The sequence below is a fragment of the Ambystoma mexicanum genome, chromosome 2p, assembly GCF_040938575.1.
Source record: "Ambystoma mexicanum isolate Mex_15411 chromosome 2p, UKY_AmexF1_1, whole genome shotgun sequence".
NCBI classification, from domain to species: domain Eukaryota; kingdom Metazoa; phylum Chordata; class Amphibia; order Caudata; family Ambystomatidae; genus Ambystoma; species Ambystoma mexicanum.
The window spans coordinates 1,471,588,418-1,471,604,717 of NC_090923.1; the positions used below are offsets into that span (position 1 = coordinate 1,471,588,418).

Genomic DNA, 16,300 nt, shown 5'->3' on the forward strand with positions numbered 1-16,300 from the left:
GGGAAGAGAGGGCATTAACATAATCTTTAAACCACAGTTGCAAGCACACTATATTAGGCTTTGAACTAATCAAGAATCCTAAATAAGTGAATGAGTTCACAGTCCTAATGATTACATCGCAAATCTTCTGATGATAGGAGCTATTGGTCCGGAGATTAGAAAATTGGATCACCTTTGTCTTTTCCAGATTTACCTTCAAATAATGGGCTTCTGTATACCACACGAAAGAGTTTGTTAGGTGCTGCAAACCTACCGCAGTGCAATCGAATATGAGAAAATCGTCGGCATACGCCAGCGATCGATGTCATCTTTTCATGAATTCCAATTTTTAAAACAGATCTGGAAGTTGGTTTTGTTGCCGTTGGAGCCTTAAACTTGTTTTCTAGGAGTGCAACCCATACCGTAATATTTATACCACAGGCCAATGAATTCGCAGATAGGTCACGCTTTTTGTTAAAGATGCTCCATAACATTTTGGGGTCCCCTTTTTAATTACCACATAGAGTTCTTGTCCTGCCTTATTTCTAGCTGATCGTTGGTAGCATTTAATCCAATTCCTCTTAACAATTTTTCAAACGCCTTCGCTCCTTATCACAATGGTCTAATCTTCAGCAGATAACCCGTCTAATAGGCTGGTGCAGTACTTTCAGTCTCGAATTACACTATCATAAGAGTGGGCATGGACACCATCTACCTACACTATACTAACATTTCTCACAAATAAGAATTTAGAAGTCCGTGATTTTATCCAATTCACTGTATCATCTATGGTCCTTAAACTCTCATCAATCGCAATGTGGTCCTCATACATAAGTTCCTGTCTGTGCATCCCACACGATTTAACCCATTATTCACCTGGACGACTACCACCTAATCTTTTTCACATTATCATTTAAAGCCTTTAAAGAGAAAGAATTACATGATCACTGAATTCCGTAGTGTCAGACACTTAATTCCGCACCCACATGCACAAATTCACTTAATAAAATAAATCAGTGAAATAAAATGTCAGTCATCAAACCATGTCTTAGAAGAGACCCCTGCAACGCCATTTCCTTCCTTCATTGTGCTGAACCCCATGTCATGTAACAATTCAGACCAAACAAGCTAGTAGAATAGAGTCCTACCGTTTATCCCCGTATTAGGTAAATATATGTCACCCTTCGCCAGTCTACAATCAATACAACTTGTGTTTAAGTCACCCGCTAATAAAACATCTATAGATGGATTCTTAGCAATTATAGGTAGGAGTGTTTCATATATTACCAATTAAATGAGTTGCGTATTACTGCCTCCTGGCGGATCATATACGTTAACAATTAGAAGTTCATACTCCTCCATGTTTTCAATAATAACAATGATCACAGTCACTGACATTGTCACCTATGATTTCACATGCCTTGCACGCGTTTGAGCAGAAAGTCAACAGTCCGCCGCACGAACGACCCCTTACTCCTTGAATGGTGGAACATCTAAAACCTGTAAACCCATTGAAGATCAGCTCACTTGTTAGCCATGTTTCTTGAAGCAGTAACACCTGCAGAGTAGTACAAGGCTTTAGATACCTCTTCTGCCAACAAGTAATCAAAACCTTGCGTGTTGCAAGATTTCACTACGAACTTATTTTCAGGATCACTGTACCGGGGGAGGGAGGCAGGAAGGAAAGACAATAACCACTCCCAGTGTGTTTAAACACTTGTGAAGGCATCATGAAGCAAGACAAAGACAACAGTTCAAAGTAAACTATTTTATTAAATCAAATGTCAGTACCCTGAATATGGACAACCCACTAAACCCTAAGAACAAACCACTTCTAGCCACATTATTACTATGTGCCATCCAATCTATCACCTCCCACTGGAAAAATCAAAGATCCCCCATCCCATACACTATGGTGGAACTCCATAGCCAGTCCCACAGGCTAGATAAACTCTGTCCGGACACATGCTCACTTGCGAACGTTATATTTGTAGCCCATTAGAAAAGTACCCAAATCACTAAACCTAGTGTCCCAAGCATATGCCAAAATACAGAAGTACAGCAGCACCCGTAAAACATCCTCACACCCATTCCCTTAAACGTTCCATGGATGGAAAAAATTAAACCGAATCCGGCTCTCCCTCCCCCCACCACTGTCAAAATAGACCTAAGAAAGGACACCTCATTACGGAAGATACAGAGACTTAACCCTCTAAATGCTTGTGGCTACCTATTGGCCCAACATAACCACAACTAAAAATACAGAAGTTGTGGTATTCAGTATACGTATGCAAACCCTCAAAACAGAAGGCGAGGTCAGCCAAGGACTGAACCAACACCCCAGAGCTAGTTGAACCACAAATACCACCGCTATACTCTCCGAAGCGACATGGTCCTTGAAACCTCCGTTGCTCTCCACCACTCTCATAGTCTTCCGCACATCTCCTCTCCTTTTCTCTGCTCTCCTAAACCTAACAAACAGGTCCCAAACCAGACCTAAATAAGGCCTACAAAAGGACAACCACCAGGTCCTCACTTCAAATCCAACGTACATAACAGAGTCTTGGTCGACAGAGGTTAGTAACATTTAGAATCAGTATTTCAAAACGTCAGCTAAGCAAAATGTAATAGAGATCCATTTTTTATTTATTTAAAAAAAAGGATTTAATGCTTTTTTGTTTGGTTTATTTCAAACCTTTATCATACATTCATGCTTTCCTTTGTTCCAAATCACAGAAATGCCAGTAAAAAGATACTAAGCTCTGACTCCTGAGAGCGAAGATACATTCCAAATTCATTTCAAACACCTCCTTTAGGAATGTTGTCAGGGAGAATGTGGCTGTAAAACTTTACCCTGTAAGAAGAGTCAAAATTTCATCTGCATTCAGTGATTGTCGATCCGCAATCAATTTGAAGTAAGGACCAAATATATGAGCAGTCAACCCCCAGCAAAACAATGTGAGATGCTGGAGTCTCTCCTTCACCTTCCTTTTCACACAGAATCAACATCCTGCAGTAAATGCCTGCCTGTAGATCTGTAGAAGCGGATTAGTGGGATATAAGCTCAGTCTGAAGCGCATTAACTGATCCCTATACCAAGCGTTAGGAAACTTGATGTTTTTCTTCTTGAGTCATCTTGTCACAACTTACACTTAACCTTTGCAAGGTTAATCAACACATCCAAGTCAGTTTGCAGATAATCTAAATTCAACCGACAGCTACTACTCCACTGGTCTATTAAAGTGTTCCCGCCGCTCGTTCGTTCTTTCCACAAAATTTGGTACGGCACCTCTGGAAGGGGCATCATACATTTGGGAAACAGGGCCAGTGTTTTTCAAGTCACCCTGGCTTGTAAGGAGGTCAGACCCAACTCCTATCTGATCAATGAGGTTGATATTAAATTCAGAAGCTTCAATATTTTCCTCCAAAAAGCGCCCACTAACAAAGGCCAGGTTTCCCAGGGTGTCACAGGAAATCCTTCAGCTCCATATATTAAAGAAGGGACCACCTTTAATTTGTAGAGGGACAACACCAATATAACAGAAAACTTGCCGTACTTCATTTGGACCAGCCGACCTTGACCAGTCAACATTTTCAGCTTAAATTTCGATCCTGCGGTTATTAATAAGGCCCCCCCACGTCCACCCTCCAAGTATGTCACCTGACTGATCTGAACTCACGATTCCTGGTCCAACATTCCTAACATTTAAAGGCAGGAAGGCTTTGTCCGGCCACCTTGCGTGCCCAATACCAAAATGTTCATTTTTGCTGAACTCATCGACAGCCCATTAGTCAAATATCCATTAAGGCTCTCCAGACTCCTCTGCAGCCCAATAGGAGTTACGTCGAACAACATAAGGTCATCTGCAAAGAGTATCCTTGAAAGTTGTTAATCGCTGATCTTTGAAGGAAATGCTCTAACAGTGTCTAACGTCTTACCTACATCGAAGAGAAATTAGTTAGACAAGGTTGGGGCCAAAGGGCACCCCTGTTTCAGACTTCTGTAGGTGTTGATAGGTCTGGTCAAGCGACCTTGAGAGTTTAATCGTACTTGGACTCAAAGGGTCCTGATGGCAGCCAAAAATCAGCCAGATAGTTTCAGGCCTCCATTTTAGCACACTCCAGGTGTCCATCCACACGGTCAAAGGCTTTTCTCAAATCGACATAGGCCAGATATATTTTTGAATTACTATTAAAAGCCTTCCCTTTCAAAATGTTCAATAGGAAAAGGTTCAAATCTGTGCCCACTCCTTTAACCAAAACCGGTTTGTCTCGGTCAACAAGTCCAAACTTCAAAATCCAACTTACATAAGTGTCTTTGTCGACAGATTGGTCACATTTAGAATCACTAATCCAAAACCTCTACTAAGCAAAATTTAATAGAGATCTATTTTATAACTATATGGCTCATGTTGCTGGCTGAGACATGCATTGTATGTATTTCACCATGTAATGGTAGCACCCAATATATACCTGTCGCCCAACTCAATCACAGACCATATAAAAATACACCAAACCAAAGTATGTTGGGTTTGAATAAGGATATGTTGAAATGTCCGTCCCTTGCAAAACCTCAATAAAAATATTTTCAAATCAGAGGTTTTTGCAGAAGATCAGAGAGTGAGAACAGTAGGCTCTCTCAAACAGTCTGCCGGTCACTGTTGCTTACCAGTAAATAACACGCTGCTTGCCCTGCATGTCGATTTGCAGAGTGAGACTATGGTCTGGACAGAGCCAAGTTATTCCTTCCCTCCAATCCCCTACTCGTTCTAAGCACACAGCGCTTGGCTGAAGTGAACAGGACAGATTCTGGACTCACCGGGAATGTATCCACAGTGGATTTGGGTTCAGGGAGGTTGTTGGTGCCATTGTCAATATATGACCTTTCCCAAGACAATATGTCCAAACCTCATGTGGTTTGATGAGCCTGAGGGCCCTCATGTTTCTCCTATATCAGTAGGGTCCTAATGTGCTTTAATAACAAGCGAGGGGAGGTTTAGACCATATTTGTGCTCATCATAGTAAAAGTATTTCACTCATTCTGAAATGTATTTTTTTTTGTACCACTCTTTCAGAGGCTAAATATGTATTGAAAGATAAGAGAAAGAAATTAGCAGTGTCTTTCCACTAACCTTACAGTTAGAGAGGCTATCCATTTAGCAAATCGTTGCAGTGATGAGCGAGTTATAAAACCTACGTCTCACAAATGCAGTTTGCCAATTGGAAATATTGAGTCAGCACATCAGACCTTCAGACTTTTAGGGGGTTTATAACACCAGGCAAATAAAGCAGATGTGCCGATTTGATTAATATTGGTCAGCACATGACACAGAAAAAGCATTACTCGACTTGAAGGCTAATATTTTACAAGCAATTGAGAATGGCAATGCTGTGCTACTCATGCTCCTTGACTTACCCGTGGCCTTTGATCTTGTGGACCATAACATTTGGGGTAGCCTCATTCTCAGCGTCTGCATCCACCTGGGCTAACTTTTTTATCTAATGGTACAATCGGAGTGTTTAGTAATGAGGCCTCTGCTGAGGAGTTCAAACTGCCATGTGGGGTCGCACAGGGATCATGTTTGCCCCCACTCTATACATTATTTTCACGAAACCTTTCTTCAATCTGTTGGATGCCATTGGAGTAATATATACTAACTACACTGATGATAATCCGTGTTTAATTCCACCCTCATGCAACCACAATTTGGACACAGAAAATATTAATGAGGTTTATTCTCTTATTCAACAAATGGATGGTGGACAATGGTCTAGCCTTAAACGATTCTAAAACCGAATTGATGTTAGCAGGCACTGCGGCTCGATTAAGAAAGCTTGGCATGAGCTTTAAGGAATTTAAGATAGCTGGATGCAATAAAATAAAAACGCTTGGGGTTTTCTTTGACTAGGAGATGAACATGAAGGCCCTTGTTAACAGCCCGGTAGCTAACTTCTTGTTACATGAAGTTGTTGAGCCAGTTAAGACCTTTCTTGATTTAGTGTCACCACAGCTAGAGCCTTCATCGGCTCTAAATAGGACTACTGTGGAGGTTTGCTTCAGAGAATACGGAAAGGGCAACTAGCAAATTTACAAGTCATTCTTTGGTCAGAGCCCAGTCTATCTCTCAGAAAGGCTTTCGTGGTTGCCTCGCCAAAGGACTTTGAGATCAAACATTCCCCATCTCTTGTTTGTGCCAAGAGCCAAACAGACCAGAGTCAGTAAGAGTGTTCCACTATGTAGCACCCAAACTTTGGAACGCACTACATCTTACGGCTGTACCACTTAGGACTTCTTTAAGCGTACCCTGAAGACCCACCTATCTGCCTGAGCTTTCTCTCAGATCCTTTCTGTCTTGCTGGCCTTGCCATGAATGCGCATATTGTTAGGTGTTTTTTATCCGTTTTGTTTCTTATCTTTCTGATGCCTCCAGGCATGCTCGTCTTCAGTGCTATATAATATTTAAAAAAATAAATAAATAAATGCGACTCCGATAGTTGGATGGTTTAACCTTTTGACAAAAAAAACTGACACTGGCACGCAGTACACGGAGACCTTTCCCCCCATAAAGCAAACGTTTCTGAATCACTGAGAGGGGCCGGAAACCTCTGCTCCGGGTGCCAAAACATTTTAGCTAATAAATTACATGTTCTGGGCGTGTTTTCAAAAGGTGGCAACATGTGGCTGAGCAGTTTACACAAAATGTTGTGTATGATCAAACTTTCACCACCAACTTTTCGACTGGAGATAAGTGAGAGATTGCTTGGAAAGGTCGATTTTGCAGCTTTCTTACAGATTCCTGCAATGCTCGCTGAATATGTGCCAGGCCAATTTAAAAAGAAACCCTTATGTATAGCTGGAAAAACCTGCAGCACAATAGTATTTTAATAAAAAGGCATTGATAAGTACTTCCAAGTTGGAGCAGCTTTATATATCCATTCATCGAACCACACCTACCGGATGTACTAGCAATAGGAAAAATTCATTCCGTGGAAAAAATGTAAAGCAGGAACAAATGTAAATAACATAGAATTGGGGAGGCAGATACAGAGTGTATTGATTATAATGGAATGAGTAATTTCCCGGGTTTTATCATTGAATTTATGTACATTTGGCCACACTGCGAACGTCAGCGAGTCAGAGGGAACTCGCTGCCCTTGCAACCAGAGGATGAACATTTTTGATTAATGAACATCTGTTGGCGAGATCTGTCTTTGGCTGAAAATAATATAATAATTGTATTGATTTGTTATTTGTAACAAACATTAACCAAACATCAATATATCATCACAGGTCAGTATAGTTACACTCGAATTAATAGCGCAATCATATCATTGTTAGAAAACAGTATTGGAACCCGATGTCGGTTCATCTTACTCTCCACTGCATAGATATTCAAACATATTACAGTTGTTCAGGTCCCTTCATCCCATTTGTGCCAGATCTTGTCGGCCTTTTCAGGACATCCCCGTGCAGTATAGATTTCTTTTTCCATGAAAATACAAATATCCACATTGGTGACCCATTGCACGAAGCTAGGGCATACTGGAGCACTCCCACTTCTTTGCAATGTTACGCTTGATCAGGCCAGTTGTTGTGGATAGAAGTAGTTTCCCACAACGGGCAGAGTTCATCTCCCCAGATACCCAGAAGCAGTCATTTGTGGTCTAGTGACACCTCCACTCCTAGTTCTCCTGACAGTTTATCAGAGCATGTCCGCCAGAAGCTTCGGATCTAGGGTCATTCCCACAGGCTAGGACTACGTTGCAGGAGGGAGGAAAGTACCTTTAGACAATTTGGACTAGTGGCCTGCTTCCAGCTAAACAACGCAACCCTGGGATAGTATACTATATGAAAGATCTTAAGCTGTACCAGGCAAAGTCTGGAAGAAATTGCAATTTCACATGGATACATCATTGCCAGCATTCAGTTCTCTGGGTTAATCTTTGACCTGAAAATAAACTAAAGGCTGTGCCACTTTGTTTATGTGACAGAGGAGTTCTTAGGAAATATGTGCACATTTCCATCAGCCTACATGATTCTGTGTTGTGCATATCATCAAGGCAGTGACTTATTTGTCTTATGCTCGGGAGGCGTCAAAAAGCATGATTTCGGTTTATTAACTTTATTTCGGTTAATAACCATAAAAGTACAAGACCATAAAAAGTGACATTAAAGTCTAACACTAGTAAACATCTTCCCTAAATGAATACAACTTTTCAAAATGATAACCATAAAAACAGTTGATAAATACATTAATACCAGCTATTCCCAGCAGAACATACGCCGTTCTAGCATATCTAAAAGGGCAAAATCAGTAGGTATTTCATGGGGTTACTTCTGTCCCCCTTCTTAAATATCGGAATTACCACTGATCACTTCCAGGAAGGGGGCGTAGGTCCCTGTGACTCATTAATGGACACTGAAAAGGCTAAACGTATAGGAAACGGTCTTTTGAATTTGAAAGGAATATTTGTATCAGATGGAATGAGAGGCATGCACGGTATAAGAACAGTATCAAAGTTTAATCCATCGATTATAGAAGCCTCTATGATGTGTCTTTGTAGACGTGCAACTGTCAACCTTGTTCTATTGCAAAGTCCCTGTGATGGCTTAAGATTGAATAGTAGCATAATTACAGCACCTACTTTCAGTTTTAGCTCGTGAGGAGGCATTCGTCCTACGGCGTTTCACTCTTTAGAGACTGAAACGTTGAGCCGGTAATTAACTGTTCATTGACACTGGAACCGCTGTGCCCTATGTGAAGAGAAGTGGGGATGGAAAGAAGTAACTTGAAATTATTCTGAAAGTTTGAGATAGTGGAAGGTAAAGGTGACAGTGGAAAACTGTGCTCATTCTGTTTGTTAAAATGATAGCTGTTGAAGTGGAAGGACACACAGAGGTGCACCTTTCCATTTGGACACTAGAGGGCAACCCAACTCTGATAAATGGCATCAGCTGAGTACGGAAACATACCCAAGTGTTTTACATAGATAATATTCCTAAACTGGCCTTCAAGACAATGAAACCTCCAACTACATTTACTAGAATTACATGTAAATGGGACATTCAGTGTCTCTTGGGGAGCAACAGCAAACATTTTAGGAAATTAGTCTCCATAGCCTTTTGTAATGACCCCAAATCTCAGGTCCATGTGTGGCATTTTCTAATGTCTGTGCTCTGTAGATTTCCAATGTGGGAATTGAAGTATTATCACCATGTGCTTTTTGAAAATTGTAAAATGCTCTTACACTTTCTCCAGAAAGGAAAGGCTGGCTTTATCTATATGTCTTGCCCATTTGGAGTCTCCCTGAAATTCTGATCCCAAGTAATCAAAAAATAAAAACGGCCTCAATTTATTTTCCACCTATTCCAATGTTGACACGTGGTTATGTTCCTTTTTGCTTACCACATCAAGGTTTTAGTTTTTTCTTTGTTACATTTTTTGATCAGTGTGGCCTCAAAATTAATAAACGGCTCAGAGAGCTTCAAAAGACCAGACTGTCTTCTCGAAATAAGAGCCACATCATCAGCGAACAATAAAATACCAATCATGTACCGGGGTGTCAGAAGTCAGTCTGTATTTCGGTTACCACCCCATCAATAAGCAGGTTAAAAAGGGTGAGAGGTAATATACAGCCCTGCCTAACCCCTTTGTCAACAGGAAAAGGTTTGGTACATTCCCCACCCAACCTGGGCTGTTGAGTTACAATAAAGATCATTGATTGCCTTGGGGAGGGGGGGAGGGAGTGGGGGACACTCCTTTTCAGTTAGGGCACACCAGATGTTAAACCTATGGATGCTATCAAAAGCAGCCTTAAGGTCTATGAAGGTCATGTATGTTTGGCCTCTTAAGTGTAACATATTTGTATGAAATCAATTATCTGAACACTTGATCAAATCGTACTCGCCTCTTTGCAGAAGCCAGATTGGAGATTGCTTAAAGCACTCAAGTCCACACCCCAATGTTCTAATTTGGTTTCCAGGTTTTTGCCACTTGTATCTAGCAGCGAGATCGGATGATAATTCCAGGGGGTGAAGGGGGTGCAAGGGTCGCCCCTTTCTTTTGAAAGTTGGAACAATCTCTGCATTATACCATGCCATTGGCTTCATACCGGTTTTAGGAATAGCATCATAGAAGCAGTAGATAGGGTGCACATGCTCATATCACAGGTTTGTTCAAATATAGGTCCACCAGAACATGGTCGGGGCCCGGAGCCTTTCCCCTGACTTGTTTATTGAGGGCTATAAGGACTTCTGGCAGCGTACTTTGTAAAGCAGTTGGATCAATGCTAAGGACAAGAGGACCAAAGCTTCCCTCAACGGGTGTAATAATACCCAGTCTACTCTCCCCAAAAGAGATTTAAAATGGGTGAACCATATGTTTTCAAAGATTTGCCCTAGAGGACAGTGCCATTTGTAACAATTTTCCAAAAGCCCTTGAAATGTTTATCTCATTACTACGCTGCACTAGAGCTGACCAGTTTTTAATTGATCTTTGTCTTTGTTTTATTATTAATCAATACGATATAGTCTCCTACAATTCACTTCACTGTATCTACCCCTTTGTGGTTATTGGGCTTACATGCCTTCACCGGAATTGCTTTCATTTTTCTACACTCCCTATCAAACAATCCTTTTGCTACCCCTATGGTGGCTGATTCTTTCACCAACTTAGTGAAAAAAGGTACCATAGCAGCCACCATAACAGTGTAAATGTATTAGCGCATAAGGATATGGTTTAGTTTGTGGTACGAGTCTGTAAAAATGTGTGACATTTCATAAGAAAATAACACTACATAAGCAGAGTTAAAGGTGTATGCTATACTGCAGTAAACATTGTATACAGTAATTTGCAAGACGTATCATTGTAAAAAAAATCAATACCGTAGCACCCCTACAAGGTAGTAGGGGAGTTGAATACGGAAGGAGGCAGTGGAAGATTCTAGGGTTGAAAGGAGGAAGTTTATTTTGGAGGAAAGTGTTAGGGAGAATTCTCTGTTTAGGCTGAAAGTCGCCACAGGACCTGAAAATCCGGCGAGGGAGAAGCGGAGTCGACCTGCTACGACGACACCACCGGTGGAGCCCTGCTAAACCGACTCACCACTTCCCAACGACAGAGGAGATCTCCCTGCTGGAGAGTCTTCTTCCCCCGACTGGTGGGCACAACCAGTTTACCTTCTTTGCTCACATCCCAGGACGTCTTGTGGTCGAATTGCCCGTGCCAAGCACCCCGGCAACTGGATAGCCACTGACCCCTGGACCGCGAATAAAAGGGCCGCTCCTTTTAATTGAGAACTCTGCGGCTGGTTTCTTCCCTGGCAGTGCAACAGACTCCTGCTTTCCTCCCCGACGAGATCCTCTCTTCCCCCGACGAAGCACCGACTTGCACCCGCTGCCAGGAACAACTGCCCCCGCTGGAGCGTTCTCACCATTTTAAGGTACCGTGTCCGCCAGGCCTCACTTTCTAAAGATTGCTACAAGGTAACAATAATCCCTTAACCTTATGGACTGGGCTGGCCGCCTTGACCATCTAACTGGTCTCTTTCTGTTGATTCAACTCCTTCTGAAACTATTGCAAGACTTTTGGGCACTTTTAACCGTGTGACCTTGGACACATTTCGACTGGAGCCTCTTAAAGTGGGTTCGGCCTTGTTAACTTTGACTTTACGGTTTTAACCTGCCTTCTCCTACTGCGTTCTTCCAAAAGGGTTGGGATCTGTTTCTATCTTTGCTCTGCCTTTCTCTCCCTTTTTAACCGATTGATTAGAGTGCCATCTTCGTTAAGCGCTCACCGCTGTCTGAAAATAAGTGTTGCCTTACTTAAGACTTGTCTAATAATCGTTGAAGGGAGTGTATATCTTTTAGTGACCGTGTTTCTGAACTGCTTAACATTAGTGCCAGTGTGTTTAACTAGATGTGTTTTTAAATAAATAATTATATCTCTTTTACACCAAGCTCTGGTCAGTGTTTGCTTGTTCTACTGTGTTCTTTTGACCTATTGTGAATACTCTGTATACTGCCTAACTCTTCTTGAGAGAAGTCTGACTCCTCAGCCACAGCTACCAGGTAAACCTGGGTGGTAAAGACTGCTACCAATTTGGTTTACTGCCAACCACCTGTAGTCTTAAATCTTTTGCAGTGGTCCCAGAGGGAACTGCACAGGTTTCTGCCTAACAGAAAGTAAGAGGTTGGTGGAAAGACATGCAGCGGTGGAGGTAATAAAAGGAGGAAATGACAATGCCTTCCAACAATGGGATGTGTGCACAGCTGGATTTGAAACATATGGTGAGTGGTGAGGAGGTGGAAAGGAAAGAGTAGGTGGCGAAAAGACAGGAAGAGGAAGTACAGGTCTATTTAGGCATGATAATGTTGTAAATAACCCATACCCAAGTGTCCCCTCTCAAAGGCTCTCCTGGGGGATCTCCTATAAGACCTCCCCACTAATACCCCTTCCCATCTCCCAGTGATACAAAAAGAAAAAATACCCACTTTTTCCAGGACTGGAGTTGGGAAAGTAAATCTCTGATTATTTAGAGGGAAAAGATCAACATCTCCAATGTTATTTCTTCACACTTTAGTTTTCCCCTATGGTACAAGTTTCTATAGGGAACTAATGAGAGAACATGTAGGTACTGTGCTGCTGCAAATTGTCGAGGAGCCAGATAAGGACTAGTTGCGAGGATCCTGGGACACAATGGCAGAGAAAATGACAGCCCAGGATATGAAAGCTCCCTGAAATAGTCTTTTATCATCTTGGAATTGGCTCGGGACCCATTCACCCCAACCCTTTGTCACTGCCCTGGCCTAGAGACCAAGGATCCTTAGACCAAGTCATTCAGAAGATAACCTGGAGGAAACGTCCTGAAAAAGCCAAGAAGGAAAAATGTGCAGTGATCCTTAAATGTGGAAAGAATGATCTGTGGAACGAAATAAATGGGGCAGAGTGATATATATGGGATTCCAATGCAGCAGTCTGTTGTAGAAATGTTGTATGGCTTGACCCTTTTTCTGTCAAATTAGCTCTTAAAGAGCCCGTTCGGATAACCAACGTTCTGGGTCTGTTTTACATTGATCCTGCTCAACCTCATTACAGGCATCCAATGGTTTTAACAATGTTCGTGAGCTTATATGCACATATGTTCAGTGTGCAGTACATTGTTAGTTTCAAGAGTTTGACAATTTCTTCAGGCCTGATGTATTTGGTAGAAAACTTCACTACCCTTGGAGGGTGGGCGGAGGGGGTGGTCTTCACAGAAAATGGGAAGAGGGCCAATGTAGCAATACCACAGGAAAGGGCATGGTGGGGGTGGGGGAAAAGCAAAGACCACTGCAGCATCCTTTCACGAATGTGGGCTCATGCAGCTCGGTCTTTATACAGCTTTTGCATTCAGGCCAAATTGCAAAGCATCACATCTCCGGCCAGTCATCCCAATTTCCCGGCCTATGGACTGCCCACTGGCTTACCTGGCAAGGTACCACAGTATGGGCAACAAAACACACTGCGGAGAATTTTATTGCTAATGAATGGCGGATTTGTCGCCTGTGTCAGTGTGCAGGTTTTGGGAGCCAAAGCAGATCCAAAAACCTGAAGCCAGAACAGCAGCTTTAACAGCACGTTGGGCCACTACTCAGACCAGATGTATGGAGCAGCCTTCTGGGAACTAGAGGCACAAGTCACACTGCAGATCAGCAGTTTCTTCATAGCTTCCATCCCGGTTACATGGAAATCAGGTCACAGTTTCTCACCTGAAACACTTGTGTACAGGCGAGTTATAAATGCCACATCATATCACAGAACAACAAGAGCTTTTACCTGTCATATGTCAAGCTCAGAAGTGTGACTCCCCTTTTTGCCCCCTGTTTAATATGTGAAGTGCTACAGAAGACAAATGGTGTGAGCTTACATCTGTTGATTGAAAACCTCGAAGTCTCAGTGGACAGTAAGTGCAATAACATACACGAAGTGTGATCTGCCTTACAGTTCTCCAGCAACAAATAGTCAGGTAATATCCCACTTCGCCATACCTCTCCTTCTCTGCCAAGATGAGTCTTGTGAGATAGGCATGTAGTTCATTCTCCTGGTTGATGCGCTTCTCCTCAATGTTGCTCCACCGTTTCTTCTTGGCAATACGTAGCGCACTAGGGATATCGTCACCAAAGTTCAGACGCTGCTCCCTTGCAAGATTGTAGGCTGAGGAATGAAAATAGTTTTCAAGTATGAAAAATGTGGAGGATGCGTGTTCACATGTAGGTAGCAAAAACACAACATTCATATATATTACAGGGCCAACGGTAGCTGCCCTGTAGTTATGGTTAAGTTGCTCAACCCATAGGAAGAGTACTTTTTGGGTGGCTTATCACTTTGGCTTTCCTAGACGAATCCTCACCAAGCTTTGCAAATAAAGTATATGGTCCCCTCAGATTGATTCTGGTGAGGTTTCATCGAGGGAAGGCAAAGTTATAAGGGGGAGTTGGAGGGGGTTGGGGGTGTCACAAAAAGTGTGGTTTTTCTCAGATGCAATGGAATAAAATGTTGCCCACGCCTTCAGCCCAAACCGCTGGACGGATTTTCACCATGTGTGGCAGGAGCGGTGGCTTGGTCCCGAAAGGGTGCTTTTGTAAATTTGGTGTAAATCCGTCCAGTAGTTTTTTAAAAAACAGGCAAAAAGTAGGTCAGAACAAATTACTGATATCTGGGTTTGGTCTGCGGACTCACTTCCCTATTCGCTCCGCGGACGCCCCCGTGGACCAATCAGGAGCCAGTGTAGTGTATGCAGATATGGGACACTCCCACTGATTGGATGGTGAAAAGCGTGATGTGCGTCATACTTTGGAAACAACCGCCATGTTGGATCCGCAGACAGCGGCCGTTGTACACAGACATCTCAGTAAAAACATTGAAAAACACAACATTACACTTGTCAAACTAATGAAACAATCTATGAGGAGGTGAAGTGTGATAAGGATAGGATGGGATATGGCCATAAAAAGCCAAAAAACAGGTGGGTTTTCATCTTTGACATCTTAAAACAGTACATGGATAGCCCTGTAACGTTCACGAACAGCTCAGATGTTCGGGGGAACCCATACAGATTTTTACATTACAGGGTTGGTGAAAAGCAGTTTTTGATAGTTTATAACTTTGGCGTCACTCAATGAAACTGCATGAAATTGTGATATTCTAGATCTGAACTTGATGTTCTACAAAAATGTGCTGTTTTGTCAAGAGTGAACAAAATTAGAGAGGGGGTCAAAACATTTTTGAAAAGCTTATAAAATCTGCACAAGAGTTTGCAAAAATAATTAATACCCAGATTTAAATGTTTTTGCAAGGTAGGTGGGATTTTGTGAAGAGGGGGACACAATTAGAGGTGGGGGTTGACATTTGTTAGATGGCTTATAACTTAGTTACCATTTGACCAATGTGCACACAAGATTTTGGAAAGATTATAGAACCAACCTTGAATGTTTGTGCAAAGTCTGAATGGATTTTGTCAAGTGGGAGCTAAGTTATATGACTATTTTATATACGTACATTTTGACACTTTTGAAAAAATAAAACATGGACGGATTTGCATCCAAGTCGTGCAAGGAGTACTGGCAAGGACCTGGAAGTATGGTTTTGCAAATGTGTCTGTCTTTTATTTTTTGAAAAGTGTTCTAATGTAGGTACAAAAAATAGTACTATACCTTTGGTGAATGAGGCCATGACTGACAATCTGGCTACTGCCCAAGACCACGAGGGACTGGCAATGGGGTTAAAGTGGGCATGGCTACCAGAGACTGGCTATTTGGTAATGTTTTTGAAAAATGGGATAGGTTTGTATGGGGAAAAAAGAAATCTGCCTGTGGCTAAAATTCTGCCCGTGGCTACAGCCCAAAGTGCTGCACAGGATTGGATCAACAGATCGCTGTGACTACTGCTGCATACACCCCGAGACAATGCTAATCAGCAGATAATTACTGAGCATGCTAAACCAGGTGCCCACGTGGTCAACAGGCCACCACTTCAAATCCTTAACCACCATTATTTTCGACGATGCCAGGATAAAATATTAGGATTCCATTACGGACTCATTTTCACAACCTTGCAGCAATAACTGGTCCACAATCCATACGCCTTGAGAAAGACCCTAGAGAGTCCAAACTGTGTCGACTGACTTCCAACAATGGTTTAAGACTGCTTTATTACGAAACTTAACACTTGAAGGAAGGGCATCTTCACAAAAGAAGCCCATCACCAGCAGCAGGGTAATCCGTTTAAAGTACTAGATGAAGCGCACTGATCTACCCATGCTATCCCCCTGCAATTACTTGATA

General features: G+C 42.2%; 1 protein-coding gene across 6 annotated transcripts in view; it reads right to left on the minus strand.

Annotated features, from left to right (window-relative positions):
• Positions 1 to 16,300, minus strand: part of STUB1 (STIP1 homology and U-box containing protein 1) — a 465,879-nt gene that overhangs the window by 156,730 nt on the left and 292,849 nt on the right. For all 6 annotated transcript variants that reach the window (XM_069646080.1, XM_069646075.1, XM_069646076.1 and 3 more), the window contains one exon: positions 14,006 to 14,171. In XM_069646080.1, the coding sequence (XP_069502181.1) occupies positions 14,006 to 14,171 (166 nt within the window). The remainder of the gene's footprint in view (positions 1 to 14,005; positions 14,172 to 16,300) is intronic.